The following is a 22,805-nucleotide window of genomic DNA, read 5'->3' as shown; positions in this document are numbered from 1 at the left end:
TCCGTCGAATATGGGCAACCCTGTAGATATGTGATCATTTTTAGGAAACGTTAAATTGTGCGTGAGTTACCGGATATAGTCGATCGGAGCCTTCCATTTACCTAAATAAATATTAAGAATTTAATCATACACGCTATGACCATAATCATAATTTAAAGTTCAAAGGACTAAATATGCCGAAGCATTTGTATCTTTTAAATTCGGACTTGTATTGCCCATTTGGTGCAAAATTAATTTGAAATCAGATAAAGATATATATGGGAGCTATATCCAAATCTGAACCGATCTCAATATAATTTAGCAAAGGTATTTCTGAGCTGTAGTTGATATATTTCCCCAAATATTGTTGTTACAGAGTGCATGTTACGGATGCGGAGGACTAAAATAACAAATCGGATGAACAATATATATGGGAGCTATAGCTATATCTGAACCGATTTTCACCAAATTTTATGTACTTTTTTTAGGCTAAATTTAGTCGTTTGTGAAAAAATCCAACTCATGTTGAAATATGATATTAAATTAAATCCACGATCTTTAGTGGATTTTTCATTTTCATACGCGCCACAAAATATGCAATAATTATGGTGTGTTTAGCTTCGATTTCCTATACTTTTAATAATGCCCACCAAAAATAAAAAAGTCTCATTTTGGTGCTGCAAAAAGAGACCTCAGTCCATTGTATTTTCTGTTTTTAGCTTGGATTGAAAAACAAAATCAATTAGAAATTCCAATATGTATAATTTTTTTTTCAAGATTTTTAACGAAATACCCCTTATTAAATTGCTGACATTTTCCACTTTAATTTTAATTTAAAATTTGCAAAATTGTTCCAATTGAGAACAGATTTTCCCTTCAATTATCGAAATGAAAAAAAGCAAAAAATGGTTGCTACCATTTCGTTGGAAAACATTTTTCTGATAGATTGAAATTAAAACGAACGAGTGAGTAGGTAAATGAATGAATGATATGGAACGGCTTCAAATGTTTTTGAGCTCTATCGGAAAAAACTGCAATGTAATCAAACGAAAAATCACTTGACGAAAACAAAAATCATGCACTATTTTATATTGATTTTTTTTTCAACAAAAACCTTGAAATATTTCAATAAAATGACAACGGAAAATGAAAAACAATATAAAATTTATACATGTATGTTGTTGCAGTTTTTATACATGAATGTTGCATACTTTTAGGTAATAAATAAAAATTGCCCATTTTTTCAATAAAAAAATATCGTAAAAGTTTTTATATTCGCTTTTTTTGTTAACAAAAATCTTCAAAAAGAATCAAGAGTCAATGAAATGAAAAATAAAAAACAAAACTACATTTTCCATTACTGTCGCAAGTAAAGTTTCATATATGAATGGTGCATACTTTTAGGAAACAATTGGAATTCTTGAAAATACATTTTATTAGACATGGAATGTGTCGATATTTTTCAATTACACATCTGAACGTAAAGCCAGGATGATTTTCTCGAACTTGTACACATGTATAAATTGATCCAATAGTACTCTGAATTTATTGTTTTACCCTTTTGCAGATAGTCAATCAATTAAATACCTTTGAAGTGCCAAAAAACCCGTTGCCATAACCTTACCAGCCGATTGAATTGTTTTTGCCTTCTTTGGGGCACTTCCTCCAGCTTCAGTCCATTGTTTGGATTGTTCTTTTGTCTCTGGAGTATAGTGGTGGGTGGATCCATGTCTCACCAACAGCAAAGAAACAACGCTTAAAATCGCTTAAAACGGTCCAAACAAGCTTGGGAAATGTTCATTCTTATGCGTTTTTGATCGACTGATCGATCGAACAAACGGGACACCCATCTTGCGGAAAGCTTTTTCATCTGTAGTTCTGTTCTTCATGCAAAATTAAATGGACTCGATCATTTGAGATGCCCATGATATAAGCAATTTCACGCTCTTTTATTCGTCGATCATTTAACACCATATCATGTCGACTTTATGATACCCTACACGACTTTGCTAATTTAGTAGTGCTCCGCATAACAATTAAAAGTTTTTATGGGAGAATTTAATCATACACGCTATGATTATAATTTAAAGTTCAAAGGACTAAATATGCCGAAGCATTTTAATTCGGACTTGTATTGTCCATTTGATATATATATGGGAGCTATATCCAAATCTGAACCGATCTTGATAATAATTGGCAAAGATATTTCTGAACTGTATTTCATATATTTCCCTGAATATCGTTGTTACGGAATGCATATTACGGCTGTGGGTAACAAATATAACAAATCGCATGAACAATATATATGGGAGCTATAGCTATATCCGAATCGATCTTCACCAAATTTGACATACTAGCTTTTAGGCTCAATTCGGTCGTAAGAGCCAAATTTCATTCCATTTGGGCAAATATTAGACGTTTGGTGCACAATAAAAAGTTAATCGGACGAAGTTATCTATGGGAGATATATCCAAATCTGAACCAATCTCAATATAATTTAGCAAAGGTATTTCTGAGCTGTATTTCATATATTTCCCTGAATATCGTTGTTACGGAGTGCAAATTACGGCTGTGGGTAACAAATATAACAAATCGGATGAACAATATATATGGAAGCTATAGCTATATCTGAACCTATCTTCACCAAATTTGACATACTACCTTCTAGACTCAATTCGGTCGTAAGTGCCAAATTTCATCCCATTTGGGCAAATATTAGACGTTTGGTGCACAATTAAAGGTAAATCGGACGAAGTTATATATGGGAGCTACATCCACATCTGAACCGATCTTGATAAAATTTAGCAAAGGTATTTCTGAGCTGCATTTTATATATTTCCCCAAATATTGTTGTTACAGAGTGCATTTTACGGCTGTGGGTAACAAATATAACAAATCGGATGAACAATATATATGGGAGCTATAGCTATATCTGAACCGATTTCGATCAAATTTGGCATACTTATTTTCAGTTGAATTTAGTTGAATGTGCAAAATTCCATACTATTCGGGCTGATATTACACGTTTGGTGCACAATAAAAGGCAAATCGGACGAAGATATATATGGGAGCTATATCTAAATTTTTACAGATTATCTCAAATTTTAATAGGGTTCGTCTTTGGGCCAAACAAATGATTTGTGCAAAATTTCATCTGGATCGGGTAAAAAATGCGAACTGTACTTTGTTCACAAAAATACATGGACAGACGGACAGACGGACACGCATAAATCGACTCAGAATGCGATTCTATGCAGATCATCAAAAGGAACTATGGGTCTATCTCGTTTCCTTTTGCCTGTTACAAACAAATGCACAAAGACATAATACCCCTTGTGGTGTAGGGTATAAAAATTGCGGATGCGTCTTTTTTGAACACCTGTTTCTATGTGAAGGAGTTGAAAGATCGAAACAAAATTTAACATGTGTTCATAACAGAGATGGAAGTTTCCAAAACACTTAACACTTTTGTCTGTTTATATCGCGTTTTTTGTGCTAGGCTACCAAGAAGTTTCTGAACTGCCCTCGTATTAATCAATCTAAGATAAGCACACAAAAATTAATTTTGATTGATATCGAATTTGATGCCAGTCTTCCTCGGTTAGTCCATTATGCAGCTACTGGTTGTTTTCATGATTATTTAAAATTCTAGCAATGATTTAATATATGATGTATACACGTTGCCGATCCCTGGCATAAATGTATATCTTCCCATTCTTATAGCTCAAACATGGAATAAATAATTTCTATGATGATTGTAGAATTTTGTCATCATAACCGTACTCTAGAGAAAATCAACTGTTTGCGCTAAAGACTTACAATGTGGAACTCCTTAAAATAAATTAAAAAGACGTTCTTGGGATAACATCAACTTATGTGGTAATTGTCTGTAATTCATTATATCTAGTTAATTGATTAAACAATAGATATTAATCCATGCTTATAAACATTTTTTGATTTTTTTTTTTTTAATTAAAATAATATACATTATAAACTTGCCCAATGATAGTTGCCTGTTAAACTAAATATATAAAAGCAATTACGGATTACGTAGTTTTAAATTCACCATGTTAGACAAGGGGTTGAGGGGGGTGGCGGGGGAATATTGGGCAATAAAAAAATGTTAAAGGATTTATTACAATGCGGGTAATAATAATCATACAAACATGCGGTCTAGTTCTGCATTTGTTTTATTCTTTCTTGCTACCTATTTTTTTTTATTTGTAATTCTATTTAAAACTCTAGTTCTCAAAAAAAAAAGTTTGGCATTTGGCATTTCTCTTCCTCAAATAATAAAATAAAAATAAAAAAAAAACAAAAAAAAAATTGATTTGCATCAACAACATTGATCGGCTTATGATTTAATCCGAACATACAATATATTGAAATATGAATTAGGAAAGTTTGATTTCGTTATGAAAAACTCATATTATTTTAAAAGCAATGTTCTCAAATGAAATATTTAATTGTTTGCAATGAAGTTTGGATAAAGCTTCTTTCGTTACACATTCAAAATAGTTTTTGTATCAAGAACTTGCTCAATGTATGCCAATATTTCGCCATAAAAATCTCTGCATTGCTTAATGTTGGAAAAGGTTTTTTTTAGAGAAAACCATTTCAAATTGTATTTTAAACAAGTATCTGTCGGTTTTGCCGACCAATTTATACCCTCAGCCAATGTTTGAATATTTAAATATATTTTGACTTCTGTTATGACTGTGTAAATTGTTGACCCTCTATGGAGTAGAATCGGAGGGAATGGGCCAATATTGTCCATTTCGTATCGGACTTAAATAAATAAAATATTGCGACGTGCCAAGTTTGGACAATATTCATTACTTCCTTCACTTTATATGAGATATGTGATAATTTTTAGAAAATGTTAAAATGTGCGTGAGGTACCAGATATATCACCGAAGTATTCCATTTTTTATACTTCATCCTATACAGATAAAAGGATTGGTATGGGCAAATCCAGGTTGAGAGACATTTTAGACACATATAGCAAGTTGTAAAGAAACGCAGCTTCTTTCGCAATTTACGACACATTAAAGTATTGAAAATTGTGACCCGTTGTGGGTGAGGTACCAGAGGGGGTTCGCAGATATAAATCATCTTCACAAAAGATCTTGCGGTAGGGGGGGGGGGGGGGGGGGGGGGAGTGTACCGGAAGGGTTGTTTCGATCTCTACCATCTTTACAACAGAGCCTGGGTTGATGGAAATATTAAAGTGTACCAAGTCTGAATGAAATCGGATGTTAAATTCACGTTTTATGAGCTTCATGGATATTCAAAATTTTGACCATTTGTGGGGGAGGTACCAGAAGGAGTGAACCGATATATCCCGTTTTCACACTAGACCTCGGGTCAACAAAAATATTGTGATGTGTGTAATTTGAAGAGAACCATATGCTTCTTTTGGATTTTAGAATCGTTTTGGTTATTCAAACCTGCGAACCTTTATGGGGGATGTACCAGAAGAAATGGTCTGATCTCTACCATCTTTACAACAGATCCTGTGTTGATGGAAATATTAAAGTGTACCAAGTCTGAATGAAATCGGATGTTAAATTCACGTTTTATGAGCCTTGTGGATATTTAAAATTTTGACTCTTCGTGGGGGAGGTACCAGAATGAGTGGATCGATATACCCCGTTTTCACACTAGACCTCGAATCAATAAATATATTGTGATGTGTATAATTTGAAGAGAACCAAATGCTTATTATGGATTTTACAATTGTTTTGGTTATTCAAAACTTTGGACCTATGTAGGGGAGGTACCAGAAGGATGAATCCGATCTCTACAATTTTTCGCACCTGAACTAGCACTGATGCAAATGTTACAAGTTGCAAAGTGGGAGTAAAATCAGATTATTCTTTCTCTATTTGTGTGGTAAAATATTTTCTTTGAAAAGTTCGACCTTTTGTGAGTGAGGTACCAGAAACAGTGGGTCGGTATTCTCCATCTCCGAACTCGATCTAAGTTTGATAATAATATTACTAAGTACCAAGTTTTGGCCAAATCGGAAACTCCCTTCGAAAGTTGTCTTGCGCATCAGCCAGGAGGACAGACGGACGGACGGACATCGCTAGATCGACTCGATGTGTCCTGATATGGATTTGGTCCAAAAGATCTAGGGTCCTAAAACCGTTATTTCGATAAGGCACGTTTTGGCCTTATCGAATGGTACATACTCTCTCTAGCCATATGGCTGAGGGTATAAAAATATATTTTTTCACTTTTTCCTTTATTTAATAAGTTTCCTAAAATTTAAAAAAAAAAAATTTATTATAATATATAATTAAAATATATATAACAGAATATCCATGTCTAATAGTTTTTTTTCTCCTTTTATAAATTATTACACTTTTTTTGAGAACTAGAGCCTTCAAATCCACCGCTTACATTGACAGGTATTAACATATAATATATGAAATATTCTATTCACAAAAGTCATAGGTAGGTATGTATGTAATTATAATACAAAATATATGAAATGCATTCAGATTAAGATTTATTAAATCGTTTTTCTATAGATTTCCGCACACAATTCAAAGACAATAATGAAAAGAAACTTAACAAAAACCAACCATTTCCAAATGTTTCCGTACACAAGTTCTACATATATATTTTTTTTTTTTGAATTTTTTATATTCTTGTTTTGCAGATTATACGAGCATTAACTTTTTCTATATAATGTTTAATTTAAATAAAAAAAAAACTATTAAATGTGTTTCCACCTACCTTTTTCTGTTGCAAATACATTTGAGCAGCAGCGGTGGTGGTAGCAGCCGAATTTGTATTATTGGCACCTGTATTATTACCGGCGGCAGCAGCTGCTGCGGCAGCCGCAGCTGTTACAGCATCGTTTTTCATTTGTGCTAGAGGATCTGCCTTGACCGATGTCACAGCCATTGATAGGCCATCTGTTGAGGCCTGCACTTGGGCCGCCGATGGTGGATAGCCAGCCGGTGCGCCAGGATAGGGCGCAACGCTAGCTTGCACCATGTGCTAGAAAGAAATAGAAGAAAAAATTGAAAAAAAAAATGATAACTGTTGTTTTATTCATTTTCTTGGATATTTTGCAACTAAAGGGTGATTTTTTAGGAGCTAGAGAAATTAAGAAAAAAAAAAAAAAACAATATTCCGAAAAATTCATGAAATTTTTATTTGAATTGATAGAACGGTTCATATAATTGATGTTTGAAAATAATTTCATGCAAATGTTGACCGTGACTGCGCGACTACTTAAAGGGTCCAACTCCTTCCAAAATTTCGGTCGGTGTCGACATAAATGCTTCAGTGTTATTTTCCAATGCGTCAATTAAATCGGGCTCTTCTGTATATACATGAGCTATAACATAGCCCCACAAAAAATAGTCTAAAGGCGTTAAATCTTAAAACTGGCTTCGAATGTGAAATAAAATGTTCCAAATTGCCTCACAATAAATCCATTGTTATGCGGCGTCGCCTTGTTGAAACCACACGACATGCAAATCAGACTCTTGCATTTTGTGCAAAAAAGAAAAGTTAGATATTGTCTCGAGGTGGCGCTTACCATTCACAGTTACGTTACGATTCGCAGCATCTTTGAAGAAATACGGTGCGATGATGCTGCTAATTTTTGAACCCATTGAGCCAAAAATTGGCTTTGTCGCAAAATTCAAGAAGCGTGTGATGCACTTTCTTAAACGAATGAGCATTTTAATAATAAAATTCAATGATTTGCAAGCGTTGTTCGTTTCTAAAACAATTCATGGTTAAATTATAGACCCAGCTGCAGATGTTTGACAGTGAAATAAAACACTAAAAGTGCGTTAAATTGTAAAACCAGTGTTGCCAAATAGGTAGTAGCTAAAAAATCATTCTGTACGTTCTTTTGTTGTTTATGACTATGCCTTGAATATATTTGGTAACCATGCAGGGTGAGATAAAAAAAAACTGGAACAAAGTCCAACGCCATAAGTTTTAATTTTTTTTTTTAATTTTATTGAATGAAAGCCAAAATTGTCGGAAGTAGCATTAACATTTTTGAATAAGTTTAGATTTATTCAAATTGATCAGCTTTGGCACGAATTACGGCCTTCAACCGGTAAATGAAACCGTCACACGCTGACCGAATGTTGCTCCGCGGTATTTTGGCCATTCCCGGCGAAGCGCTTGTTTGTTTGTATTTTTTAGTTACAACCTTGCTTTCCAAAATACACCAGACACAATAATCCAACGGATTGGTATCCGGAGATTTTGGTGGCCATTGTGCGCTGAAAATGAAGCGAGGAGCCTCATTTTGTAAATGTCCAAGGTCTGCAGCCAAAATGTTTGCGTGCCCAAGACTTTAATACACCATCCAGAATATTTGCGCGATAATATTCGTCATTTATTCTGATGTCACGGTCGATTAACTGTTATGGCGGTCCAGACCATCACCATGGCCGGCGCTTAAGTTCTGGTGGCCAACCGAAAGTGCACATTTTCAGCTGATCTTTAGCAAGTGAAGACAATCATTTTTTTTGTTTACAAACTGCTTGACAACGAATGTTTTATCATCGGAGAAAACCAAATTCGGCAGTTCACCACTTTTGGCCAAGCGAAGCAACTCTTTAGCTCTTTTGAGTCTATTTTCTTTCCGTTGCGGTGTAAGTTCTTGCACTTTTTGGAATTTCAATGACTTTACCCCAAGCTCATTTTTCAATATTTGCCGAATGAAATATTGCGATATGTCCAGCTCAGGAGCCATTTTTCGGCCACTGCGACGCTGGTTTCGATTAAGTCGCTTCTTTACTTTTCGAACTATTTCTGCTGATGTTGCTGTTTTCTTCCATCCACTTCCTTGACTGTCTGGCTACGCTACCAGTATCACGGTAACGAGCGATGGTACGAGACACAAAAGATATATTCACATTTAAATGCTGTAGTGCTCTAACGATAGCCACTGGTAGTTTTCCAGCCAAATATAAAGAAATCACACTATCACGCTTGAATTTCATCACGAATAACTTTTTTTTTTTGGAAACTTCTCACCTAAATGCTTTTGTAAGCTTGTAAACAATATAATGAGCTGTCACTGGAATAATTTTAACAGCTGTCGGACGGAGTGGATTAGAAATGACAACAGTCTGAAGTTGGTTGCAGTATTTTTTTTTCTTCTTACCCGGTATATGAAGGCTCAAAAATTTTGGCCTAGGAAACCGAAATCCTTTTAAGAGTTTTGATCTAGAAACCGAGTGCAAACAAATCCACTTGGAATTCTCTGTAACTCAGCCAAAAATTATAAGAAATTTGCACCGAATTCGGAAAAACGACTTAATTTGTCGAAAATTAAAATAAGCTTTTTTTTTAAACAACAAAACATATACCATATTAATTATATATACATATTAAGTATACAAATTTTCTTTCCTTAGAGACTCATAATGAAATTTGATCTAGAATATAAATTTCTCTGACACTTTCTCCAAAATATGAAGTATTAAAGGGAGATTTTGACCTAGAATGGAAATCTGTTAAATTGGCAGTAAAAAACATAAACACATAATTTTCACTTTTACAATACAAATTTTAATTGTAATTTTATTAAAAACTGTTATACCTAGACATATGTTTTTCTCTGAGATTATTAGTGGAATTTTGTGTAGAATATTTCTTCTTTTGACACATTCATTCTAAAACATATTTCTATATTACTTTCTTGCATTAACTCGAAAAAAGGCCAAGTAAAATTTGATCAAAAAATTTATGAAATATTTTCGAATTTTATTTATCCAATTTTGTTCTTGAACGTCAAGGATTCAGATATGAGTTTCATATGTCATCAAAATATTTAGTCATCAAACCCCACATAAATATTTCACCTATGAGAATTTTTGAAAATGATTTTTCATTTCGAGTGGCACCAGAAGCAGAAACAATTGTAATTAAAAAATGGGTCTCAGTCTTCTGCTTTTAATGTATCCTGGCTCAGACTAAAGTGAAAATCATATTCCTTTATTTGATTCCGGTTGCAAATGGCAATAGAAGGCAAAGTAAAAATAAGAAAACAATGTGTTAAAAAGCAATTAACTTATGCAAAGGACTTGCATGAGAAATCGAGAAATACAGAGCAATAAGACAAATCGTTGTCCCTTTGCATCAGTAGCTAACAACAACAAAATGGAAATATTTACAACAACAACAAATATGATAGAGGGCAACAAGACAATATCTTATCGGCCCTTGCCATTCGCACAAAGACTTTGGAATTTTTTTTTTTGTGTTCATCCTTTTTTTAAATCAGCTACAAAATTCTCTCAGCAAGGGCACTATATGAAGGGCCAACTTTAATAACTGATAAAATAAAGGAAAATAATAATGCCTTTAATAAATGAACATACGAAAGGGAGTGGAAGGAAAAGTCAATAACAAAAATAACACTGTGTAACAGAAAAAATAATTACAGGAGAAACTCAGTGGAATATGAGAGTAAAGCTGAAAATAGAAGACAATTGGGCGCAGGGGCGCAAAGTAAACTATATTGAGGGGACAAGTTCACTCCACCACAATAGTTTTTGAAATTATTGGTTCAAAATTCCCAGGAATTTTTGCATTTTAGATATAGAATTTCTTCGGAAATATTAGTGATAACAATACCAGGATACCTTCAAGCGAGTCACTAAACTGGTCCATTTGGAAATATTAGCAAATTAAAATATATTACAAAATTACGGTGTGCAATACAAAAAATAATTATAAGGAAAATTCAGCATATTATGAAAATACAGCTCAAAATGGGAGACACGTGTATCGGCTTTTTGAAAGTCATCGAAAAGTAACCTAAATAGATTTTTCCCCTCTTCCACAATTTTGGAAATTTTCGCATCAAGATTCCTTGGAATCCTTTTATTCAAGGTATATAGTTTCCTTGGTAATATTACACATAAAAATACGAAGATTATTATTATTATTTTTTTTTTGGTTGGAAATATTAACGCTCAAGTGAGTCACCAAATGTCTATTTTTGGTCCTTTTTATACCCTACAACACTATGTGTTGGGGGTATTATAAGTTTGATTGGGCCAGAAATTATGTAACACCTCGAAATATTGGTTTCCCACATAGGAAAGTATATATGGATCTTCCTAGCTCGCCGAGCTGAGTCGATCTAGCTATGTATGTCCGTCCGTCCGTCTGTCCGTCTGTCCGTCTGTCCATGTTAATTTGTAATCACTCTACAGGTCGCAATTATGGCCCGATCTTCACGAAATTTAGAATGTAGGTGGGGTTGAGGTCAGAATAGAACCCTATTTCTTTTGGAGATGATCGCCAAATGTTTAGGGGTTGAAATGGACCAAATACTGAAAAAATGTCGGATTTTGCAGTAGCTGTACAGGTCGCAATTATAGACCAATCGACGCGGAATTTCGCATGTAGCTAGAGTTTAGGGCAGGGAAGAAGCCTACCAATTTGGGTGGTCATCGGATAATATTTAGCGGGTAAAATAGACCATATCTTTTGTGTTGAAAAAATTCAAAATTTTCATTAAACCGCTAATATTTTAAATCCCGGCGAAATCACAAAGCCATAACAATGTTACTTCTGATCTTTACATTGATGTTAACATCCAAAAAATCGGATAAATAGCTAAATATGTGCAATATATATGTCTATCAAAGAGGATATGCTTGAAAGATCTCTTATATGTCGAGAACGGCTGAACTGATTTCGACAGTTCTCATTAATTTAGAATGGCCTCTTGGCAGGAAAGAAAAAACGTCTAAAAAAATCGCATAAAAATATCTCTCTAAAGATGAAAATACTGATTTTGTAAAATTTTCTCATATTTTTTCAATTTTGTCATATTTTTTTGGCATATTTTCATTTTGAATTAAACATTTGGTAATATTTCTACAGCTAACAAAACTAAGTAGTTAGGATATCAGGATATCATATACAGATCGCATTTATGGCCCGATCCTTATGAAATTTTGCATGGGGATAAGATGAGGGTCAGAATAGAAGCCTACTCTTTTTGGAGATAATCGCTATATATTTAGGGGTTGAAATGGACAAAAAACTGCTTGCATTGTCAGCAAGTCGTAATTATCGCCCGATCGCATTTGAATGGAGGTTACCGGACATTGCAAAAGCCAAATATTTTTGGATGGCCATCCAAAAATATTCAATGTGTGAAATAGTTTGTCAACTTTTGTAGACAAAATACGAAAATATCCATTCCAGTGACTTTTTGGAGAATTCACAAATACAGGAAAGACACACTTCTGACTATTTCGTTAACGCTGATTTCGTTGAAGAATATAGTCAAATGTCTGTTTCTCATTTTTTTGGGAAATATTGGTTCCAGATCTAGGAAGACCATTTACGTGCAACATCTACCAATAAATTGGAAATGAGCAAATTAGTTTAAGTTGCTATTATTCGAAAATTAGAGAAGGGAACCTGATGGTTTTCTTTTATTATTTGTCACAAAATCTTGTGGAATTCTTTCGAGTATCTCGCCTATATCAACTGTATGGTTTATTATAGTGTTGTAGGGTATTCAACGGTCGGCCCCGCTCGACTGTAGCCTTTGCTTACTTGTTTTTAATATATGGTTAAAAAGTCCCTTTAATCTGGATAGTAGTAGTATAGTATTCTACTATAGGTCCTAGCAGACGCAAAAATCCAAATCTTACCTAAGAGGCACGAATTAATAAATACTAAAAATACATTTTAGGGTTAAAGCCGTACTTCATATGAGTTAATGTTAAATTCTCCTACAAAGGATCATGTTAGTAGGATGACGTCAAAGACAAAAATATTCTTCATCAAATTTCATTATTACAGAAATTCAAAAATTTTTGAAAATTCAAAAAATATTTGTATCAATGTTCAAAAAAAAAAAAAAAAAATCAATGTTTAAAAAAAAAATAAAACGAAAATATTTCCTCATTTCTTTTTATCAATTGAAAGAAATGAAAATATATTCTAAACAAAATTTCACCACAGCTCTCAGTATAAACCATATATCTATTTATAATAGTTTTGAAAACAATAACATTCAAAATTTATATTTTACAAGTAAAAATGACGTCGAAGTTTATTTACTGTCAATTTTACACGTCACCATTCCAAATCAAAATCTTCCCTTATGCTTCATTTTTTGGGGAAAGTGTCAAAGGAAGAATTATTCTAGATCAAATTTCATTGTGAGTCTCCGAACAAAAGAAATTTGTATATTCAATATATACCATGAAAAAATATCATCAATTTTGGGTTAAACTTTTTACCACGTGAAAACGTGAATTTGGGCAATATATAAAAACCTGTATAAATACTGAACTGTAGACCGTTTGTTTGAAAAATCTGGTTAAGACCTTCGAAATACCTACAAGTAGGGGGGGGGGGTCTATTGTTATATGGGGGCTACTTCAAAATCTCGACCTGAAGAACTAATTTCTGCGAGCATATGTTCGACCAACTTAGATTTCAAAATATTGAAATAAAGCCACTTCGGCTGGAAAATGTAACCAGCATCTTAAAAATCATAACTTTAGTCCCATATGAAGATCGGGTTCAAAATCGAAATTTTAACTTTTTTGTAAGAAAATGTTTGTAGATTCTGACTTTCACAGGAGCTGCAACTGCCAATTCGGCTAAAATAAGTGGATTAAATGCTACGAAATACTGAATATCGAAGGTATCGCAATATCCCCGATATGCTCCAAATAGTAGACAAATAGTTTTGCACTGAAGCCTATCCCCTCTGGGAACTTGAAATTATGCCCAAATAGGAGAGCTGTATAATAATATGCCAACTGAGACCCCGAAATGTCAAATTTCAGATGCTTGGGTTGAAAATTTCTTCCGTAAACTTCAAAATACTGAATAGTCGTATGGAGATGTACCAAATAATGGTCCAACAATGAAAAAAAAACATATATTTATTCCAATGAGTTTTTCGAGATTGGTTAGAAGGTCGAAAAAAGTTCCTCAGAAAATATCAAAATTATTGTTTTTTTAGAGTTTTGTTCGAAATATGTTTGGGATTTCGAAAAATGTCCTGAGAAGTTGAACAACCTTTTATTCAAATGAATTTTTCGATTTGGATTTACAACTCGAAAAAGTTCACCACAAAAATTTTGAAATTATTTTCTATGATCCTTTGCAGTATTTTTTTCGAAAATTTTCAGATATTCTAAACTACCCAAAGAACGTTGCAAGCTTTCAGAAAAAAGTTCAATAAAAATTTAGAAATTATTGAGAAATTCGATACTCTTTCGATTATTTTTTGTTTGCCAAAATTTACGGATAATCAACATTTCTTTAAGAAATCTGAATTCTGACCGAATTCGATGAATAGCTCTACCTTTTTTTCGAATTTTTTTCGCTTGGGAACATTTCTCTGTCAAACATTTTTTAAAATGTTTCTTCAAATATAATTCGATTTTTATATGTTTTCTTATACGACGCCAAGCGGAGGTTATTATAATATGCATTTTTCACAATTTTTACAAATTTGAATAATTTTTCAATTTTTCCAAAATTGTCAATTCCAAATCCGGATTAGAATCGAAAACATGTTTGAAGAGTCGAAAGGGATAGTTTTATAATAGAAATGGCTATCCAAATTGGCTAAAAATCTCATTACTTGGTAATGGGCTCTTAGCTGAATACGTACGTATATTAAGGATTGTTTAAAACGCTCAAACATTTTTTTATATTAATTTTTTGCGTTTTGGCCGAAGCTGAGAATTTACTTCATAACTCTCCGGTTTGCACTCGGAAACCCAGACAATGTGCCAATGTTACCCATTACTTAGTAATGAGTAAAAAACAAACAGAAAAATTATTACCAAATAATGGGTTTTACTCTATCAGTATTCCGGATCTCGTCTCATTTTTTACTTGGAGGCTACCTAAGTCATATCTTTAGAAAAAAAAAACTAAAAAATCTTTTACGCGATATTTTCTTGACGATATCTAATCAATTCACCACAACTTTGAAAATGTATGCTTCATTTCCAAACTATATTTAACATACTCAAATATGTACACATTCAGTCTTCCCGAACACGAATACAAATTGTTACACGGAAACATTTGAAAAATGTTGAGCTAGCTACTTATCTGTATGTGTGAGAAAAATTAATTTTATTCTTTTTTCTGTATTTCTACTCTTTACAATTAATAAATTTGACAGAACATGCCAGGTAGCAGCAGCCGCAGCGTTTGCTAAAGACAGTTCCTAGCTGTACGGCATTCAAGGCACGGAGGCCCGGAGGTAGGTGGCGAAAATCGAGAGGATGGTGTAAAGAAGAAACCACAATTAAAAAAAAAACTCAATTCTTTCATTTCATTTTTGCTCTTGCCGTGTTGCTAAAACGCGTAACTAAAACTTTAAATTAAAAGTACATAGAACGTGATGCAGATTGCCACATTGGTGGCAAAAACAACAGCAACAATGAATAAAAACTTGCCACCGAAAAACTTGTCTATTCCATAAATGCAGAAGAGAGAAGGGGTGGGTGAGTAATAAGAGAAGAAAGACAAATAGAAAGAAAAAAATTAAATGGGAAACCAAAAGTTATTTCATCTGCCATTTGAGGTGAGGTGAGTTGAGCTGAGGCAAGGGTGTGGTGTTCTGTGTAAGGGTCTCAATCCGTTTTCTCCATTCTTTCCAATCTTCATCATCCAATTATGCTATATTAGATGCACACATAAAAAATTTAAGACCTTTGGGACTGGCCACATTTTTCTTCAAGGAAATCCGTTGAGTGTAATAGGAGCGGTACAGACAGAAACATGAAATTTTTGGTAAGGGTACAAATTATTATTATTATTTGAAGAATATAGGATTTATTTCATATCAACTCTGGGGTATATGATTTAGAAACAGGGATTAAGGTATTGTTTTATGAAAATAAAAAAAAATATGAAGCAGAAAAATATCAAATATAAAATTTTTATAAAATATATATTTTTTATTTCATGTTTTCTGTTTATCAAAGAGGGCTATAATCAAGGCTATAATATGTATGAAATGTTGAGTTGCCGTCAATTTATAACCCTTTACTAAGTGTGACTAGCAAATTTGAAAGAGTTCCGAAATGCTCGAGCTCTCCATTCGTATTCGAGCGGGTGGAAAAAAAATCAGTATTTCAAAATTTTCTATGCCACTTGAATAAGATATGCTAGTTTTGAGTGGGATTAAAATGTGTTTGAAATCGATTATATATATATATATATATATATATATATATATATATATATATATATATATATATAAATATATATACATATACATATATATAAATATATATAAATATATATATATATATATATATACATATATATAAATATATATATATATGTATATATATATATATATATATATATATATATATATATATATATATATTGATATATATATATATATATATATATATATATATATATATATATATATATATATATATATATATATATATATATATATATATACATATACATATATATATATTTATATATATGTATATATATATATTTATATATATATATATATATATATATATATATATATATATATATATATATATATATATATATATATATATATATATATATATATATATAATCGATTTCAAACACATTTTAATCCCACTCAAAACTAGCAAATCTTATTCATATATATATATATATATTAAGTTTGTTCAGGAGTATATTCTTGATCAGCGTAAAATTTTAAGTCGATTTACATGTGTCCGTCTAGGTAGGGTCCAAACGGCATGTGATAGGAAGCCAAATTATTGCCCAGAGTTGTCTTTGTTCTACAGTCAGGACAAGTTCGAAGATGAGCTATATCGTATTTTCGTATAGCTCTTATATTACTGTACCTCCCATAATTCGGAGCTTTGGCGATTTTAGGCATACTTTCTAAGGTAATTGTTTAAAATTTTGTATTTAGAGTTTATATTAGGGTCTACCCCCTGTAGGCTAAACGTTGTCTCTATAGATCCACTTTCTTCCCTACAGTCCCTAATATAATTGTTTATCCTGATATTCGGAATTTTGGCAATTTTAGCCTCATTTTCAAATGGAATAATTTTTAATAACTTGGTATTTAGAGTTTGTATTGCGATCTACCCCCTGTGACATAATATTGTCCACGTTTTTCCATAGCCGCCATATAAAGGTATCTCTCGATATTCGATATTTTGACGACGAATTCCATATTTAGAGTTCATAATACATTCTATCTCTATGGCAGCACATTGCCTATATAGGTCCACGTTTTCCTATAGCGCCCACATAATTGTACCTTCCCGATATTCGGTATTTTGCCGGTTTAAGCCCCATTTTCTAACACAATTACTTAAGACTCAGTTTATGGATTCCGTTATGGGTTCTTCTGATTATATTGAACAATTTATGTATAGGTCAAGGTTTTTCTATAGCCCCTAACCTCCCGATTGAATTATTTGAAATTTAGATAACAGAAGTGACGCATACCCCTCGAATTTACAGAAATATTTTTAAATGAGTTACTTTCCTAATTGTAGAGGGTATAAAACGCTTGGCTCGGCTGATGTTAATTGTTTCTTTACTCATTTTTCCACTCGACTACACTCTTGGTGTAAGCTCTTATTCCATTTGCGAGCACTTTGACTACTACTCGTATTTTTCATTCTCGCAAAACTCGTACTGTTCTAGCTATCCGGATCTCTATTATTTTTACTCTCTCTCTCTCTCACTTTCTCTCTTTCGAGACGGGATTAATAATTTGAAATTTGTATCGAGAAAGGCATTACCATACACTCTCCACTGTTTTGCTATTGAGTAAGCGGCTCATATGGAATATTTGGGGTGGAGCAAGGCTTACAGGGACAGTGCTATGGAAAGAAGTATTTATTCTAAAATGGTAATTTTTGCTAACAACAATTTACATCATAAACAAGTAAAAAAGAAGCTAAGTCCGGAACGAACATTTAAGGAATTTGACACTTTAAAAAAAAAAAAAAAATTCCGCAGAGAAATACTGCTTAAATGAAGCCCCTTATATGGGGCCTATACGAAAACGTGGTCCATCATAAGTAATTCATTTTGTCAAACACTGTTGTACCGATTCCGAACTACAAATACGAATAATACAGCTAAAATCATCAAAACACTGAAAATCGGGAGGTATCGTTATATGGCGGCGATACGAAGACGGCGACTGTAGTACCCATCATTACGAACTTCAGCTACGAAATTTAAAGCCATTCCGATAAAAAGTCTCGCTAAATTCATCAAAATACCGAATCTAGGGAGGTACCGTTACATCGGAGCTATACGAAGACGTGGACCTGCATACGTGACTTTTTGTCATAGGCTGCAGTACCGATACCGAACTCCAAATACGAAATTTAAAACAATTCCGGTAAAAAGTGTTGCTAAAATCATCAAATACCGAATCTCGGAAAATAGGTTACATAGGGGCTTTAAAAAGACGTGGACCTGCATAGGCTGTAGTACCCATTACGAACTTCAAATACGAAATTTCAAGTATTTCCTGTGAATAATGTCTCTAAAATCATCGAAATATCGAATATTAGTAGATATCGTTATATAGGAGCTATACGAAGACGTAGACCTGCATAGAAAATTTTCAGTCATAGGCTGTAGTACCCATTACGAACTTCAAATACGAAATTGCAAACAATTCCGGTGATAAATACCGCTAAAATCATTAAAAACCGAATATTGGGAGGTATTGTTATATGGAGGCTATATGAAAACGTGGACCTACATGGCCCATTTACGAACTTAACATGCCTACTGGCTAAATACACATGTGTGCAAAATTTAAGTCTCCCATATCAATTCGTTCCAAAGAAAGCGTGATTACAACAGACAAACAGACGAGCGGACAGATAGACGGCCATCGACTTGGAATTTTACGCCGATCAAGAATATATGTACTTTGTTGGGTCTGATATGACATGTATTTCAAGGAGTTACAAACGGAATGACAAGGTGGATATACCCTCCTCGAAAATGCTTCTCACATTTTACACCTACTGTACAATAAAGTAAGCCGTAACACCCTCATTGTTGAATAACTTTAAGGAAACTTTTAAATATATCCGCAGCGACAAAGTATGCCAAAGTAAGTTGCCGAGCAAGTGAACAGGTGCATTTCAGTTTCCGCACAAGGAAGTATGGCAATGCAGTGTTAAGGCGGATGAATTTAAAATTTTTAAACTGTAACAACAACGATTGTGTGTCATCATCAGGATAAAATAATTTCTACGGGGATCTATATTTCAAAGGACTTGGCCGGGTAACGGCGACGAGAGATTCCCCCAGAAACAACAACTCAACTCTAATGAGCTCAGAGCGCAACTTGAGAGGGTGTGTGTGCGAGCGTCTGTGTCACTATCTCATAATTAGGAAAACAAAATTTAAGTGAAAATCAGGTGATTATTTAACGCTTGCGACACATAAAGGAATAACAAATTACACGACGACGACACTCAGCTTTCTCTATTTGCCTCACTATCTGGCATTGCCATTAGACACATTCTTATCTAATTTAATCACACATTTTGCACGTAATTGATTGCGATGTTCTTTTAATGAATATAATTAGAAATTTGTATCTTGTCAGATTTGCGAATCTGCTAAAAGCATAAAAGTGGCGCACACACCCTTAACCATTGCTAATTAATGCTAAGTGTAACAGATTTATGGTTGTGTGTGGCAGATTATTTTGCAATTCACACAAAAGCTAGTCCCTCCAAGTCTCTGGCTCTTCCACAGATGAAAATATATATATTTTGTATTTAAATGCAAATCTGCTCAATGGGCATTGTTTCCATGCTCTCTAATACACAAAAAGGAAAACAATAGAATTCAAAAAAAAAAAAAAAAACAAATCCAAATCTCCCGGATGTCTGGAAATCTATCCATTTGTCTGAAACGCCCCCTATCTCGTCCTCTCCACAAATAGTGGACAATATTTGTCTCTCATCATCGTCGTCATCAACACTTCATTGTTTGCATTTATTTGAGTATAAATTTTCAATTTGTTTGGTTTACTTTTTCTCTCCATCTCTCTCCTTCGCTCCTTTTTCATCGACATTTCAAATTCAAGTGGATGTTAATTGTCTAGAAGTGGCCAATAGAAAAACTGCAGAAAATAACAAAAAGAATGATAAGACTAATTAAATGAAAAAAGAATAACTCATCGGATTGAGTATGGTAATTAAATACTTTTTGTTTTTTTTTTCTTTAGATTTTTTATTTTAATAACAAAGGAAATGAAAAATCTACTAGCTATGGCAAGATGAATGTTCATCAGGCAACATTACGGAAATATTTTAAGGAGGGATTCACAAAAAGTTAGTAGTCATGTGTGTTACCTTTCACATTACCAGTAATGACAAATACATACCCTATGCATTACCAATAAGCGAAAAAAAATAATGTCTTATTCCTAAAAAAAGTAAGCAATGACTATGGTCGTGTGGGGCCAACCATGTGATACCATATATCACTACAATATGTTGGGAGCCCCCTTATGTCCAAATCCATTTTGGAAGGTTTTTTTCTATTGATATGATGTCATAGAGTCTACCTACCATTAGCTTTTTGACCGGGGGCATTTGCCCAATATTTACGCAATCCGCTGTGGTATTAGGTATTCCAAAAAACTTCACGCGAAAGTGAAGTGAATGGTCATCCAAAATGCTAGACTTCTTCCCCGTACTTAACACTCTTCTGATGCAAAATTCCGTATCGATTGGTTTTTATTTGTGACCTGTATAGCGACTTCAAAGTCTGGGAAATTTTAATTTTTTGGTACATTTGAACCACTAAATATACATCTTCAAACACAATAGGCTTTAATTCTGACCCTAACCGCATGTAAAATTTCGTGAGCATCATATGATAATTGCAACCTGTATATAATACCCTCAACACATAGTGTTGCTGGGTGTAGAAAAATTAAAAAAAAAAGAATGAACAATGAAATGAAAGGAGCAAAAGTTAATTCAAATTGAATAAATCGCATGCGATAAAAAATATGACAACAATTGAAAAAATGAAACTAAAAATATTCATTTTTTTATTCCCATGTTTTTGCTCGGAATGGCCTCTTGCCAGAAAAGGATAATATTTAAATATCCTTTTCTGGCAAGAGACCACTGCGAATTGATGAGAATTGTGAAAATATGTACTGCGGTTCTTGACTTATAAGCAGAATAACTAAGATCTATTCCTTTCACATACACAGGGTGGGATAAAAAAAACTGCAACAAAGAAAAACGTCATAATTTTTACATTTTTTTTAAATTTTATTGAATGAAAGCAAAAAATTTCGGAAATACCATCAAATTTTAGAATAAGTTTAGATTTCTTCGAATTGGTCACCTTTGGAACGAACTATGGCCTTTAAACGGCCAATGAAACCGTCACACGCTGCTCGAATGTTGCTCTACGGTATTTTGGCCCATTCCCGGCGAAGTGCTTGCTTGAGGTGATCGACACTTTGGTATTTTTTAGTGCCAACCTTGCTTTCCAAATTACTCCAGACACAATAGACCAACGGATTGGTATCCGGAGATTTTGGTGGCCATTGTGCGCCGGAATTGAAGCGAGGAACCTCATTTTGTAACCATTCTTGGGTGGCGCGTGCTGAGTCCTGTTGGAATGTCCAAGGTCTACGGCAAAAATGTTTGCATGCGTTTAATACATCCTCCAGAATATTTTCGAGATAATATTCGGCATGTATTTTGATGCCACGGTCGATTAATACGAGGGGAGAGCGATCGTCGGCTGTTACGGCGGTGTGGTTTGGGCCTTCAACACCATGGCCGGCGCTTGAGTTATGGTGGCCAACCGAAGGTGTACATTTTCAGCTGACCTCTTTGGCAAGTAAACACGATCATTTTGTTTGTTTACAAACTGCTGGACAACGAACGTTCTCTCATCGGAGAAAACCAAATTCGACAGTTCACCACTTTTGGGCCATGCGAAGCAACTCTTTAGCTCTTTTGAGTCTATTTTATTTCGGTTGCGGTGTAAGTTCTTGCACTTTTTGGAATTTCAATGCCTTTACTCCTAGCTCATTTTTCAATATTTGCCGAATGGAATATTGCGATATGTTGAGCTCACGAGCCATTTTTCGGCCACTGCCACAGTATCACGGTAACCACGAGCGATGGTACGAGACACAGAAGATTTATTCACATTTAAGTGCTGGAGTGCTCTAACGATAGCCAAATATAAGGAAATCACACAATCACACTTGACTTTCATCGCCAATATCTTTTTTTCTGGAAAATTCTCACCAAAATGCTTTTGAACACTTGTAAACAATATATTGAGCTGTTACTGGAATAATTTTAACAGCTGTCGGACGAGTGGCTTAGAAATTACAGCAGTCTGAAGTTGATTGCAGTTTTTTCATCTCACCCTGTAACGTACCTATATTCAGCACCATATACCAATTTAAAACTAATTAATAATAATAATTCTGGTGAAAAATGTGGCTTAAATCGAAAAAATACCAGGGGGTGTACTGTAGTATGGGGGTTTTACGAAGACGTGGACCTGTTTAGGAAATTTTCTATCAAAGGAGGTAGTAGCCATCACGAACTCATAATACCAAATTTGAAATAATTTCGGTGGAAATACCGAACATTTCAGTATATGATGGCTCCAACCAAAACCCATTGCAATACCAAAAATTTCTGTGGATATAAAACACATTAGAGTAAAATTTTATAAATCTTCTTCATTTCATTCGGAAGTCAGGCCGATTTCCACAGACGTACTGATATGGCCAAATCGATATAGAATTT

At 33.7% G+C, this 22,805-nt stretch overlaps 1 protein-coding gene across 13 annotated transcripts in view; it reads right to left on the bottom strand.

Annotated features, from left to right (window-relative positions):
- LOC101901314 (pneumococcal serine-rich repeat protein) overlaps nucleotides 1–22,805 on the bottom strand; it is a 520,206-nt gene that overhangs the window by 179,753 nt on the left and 317,648 nt on the right. For all 13 annotated transcript variants that reach the window (XM_059130596.1, XM_059130601.1, XM_059130595.1 and 10 more), the window contains exon 3: nucleotides 6,727–6,993. In XM_059130596.1, coding sequence (XP_058986579.1) covers nucleotides 6,727–6,993 — 267 coding nt within the window. The remainder of the gene's footprint in view (nucleotides 1–6,726; nucleotides 6,994–22,805) is intronic.

The sequence above is a fragment of the Musca domestica genome, unplaced genomic scaffold, assembly GCF_030504385.1.
Source record: "Musca domestica strain aabys unplaced genomic scaffold, Musca_domestica.polishedcontigs.V.1.1 77, whole genome shotgun sequence".
Taxonomy (NCBI): Eukaryota; Metazoa; Arthropoda; class Insecta; order Diptera; family Muscidae; genus Musca; species Musca domestica.
This window is presented reverse-complemented; position numbering and strand designations above follow the sequence as displayed.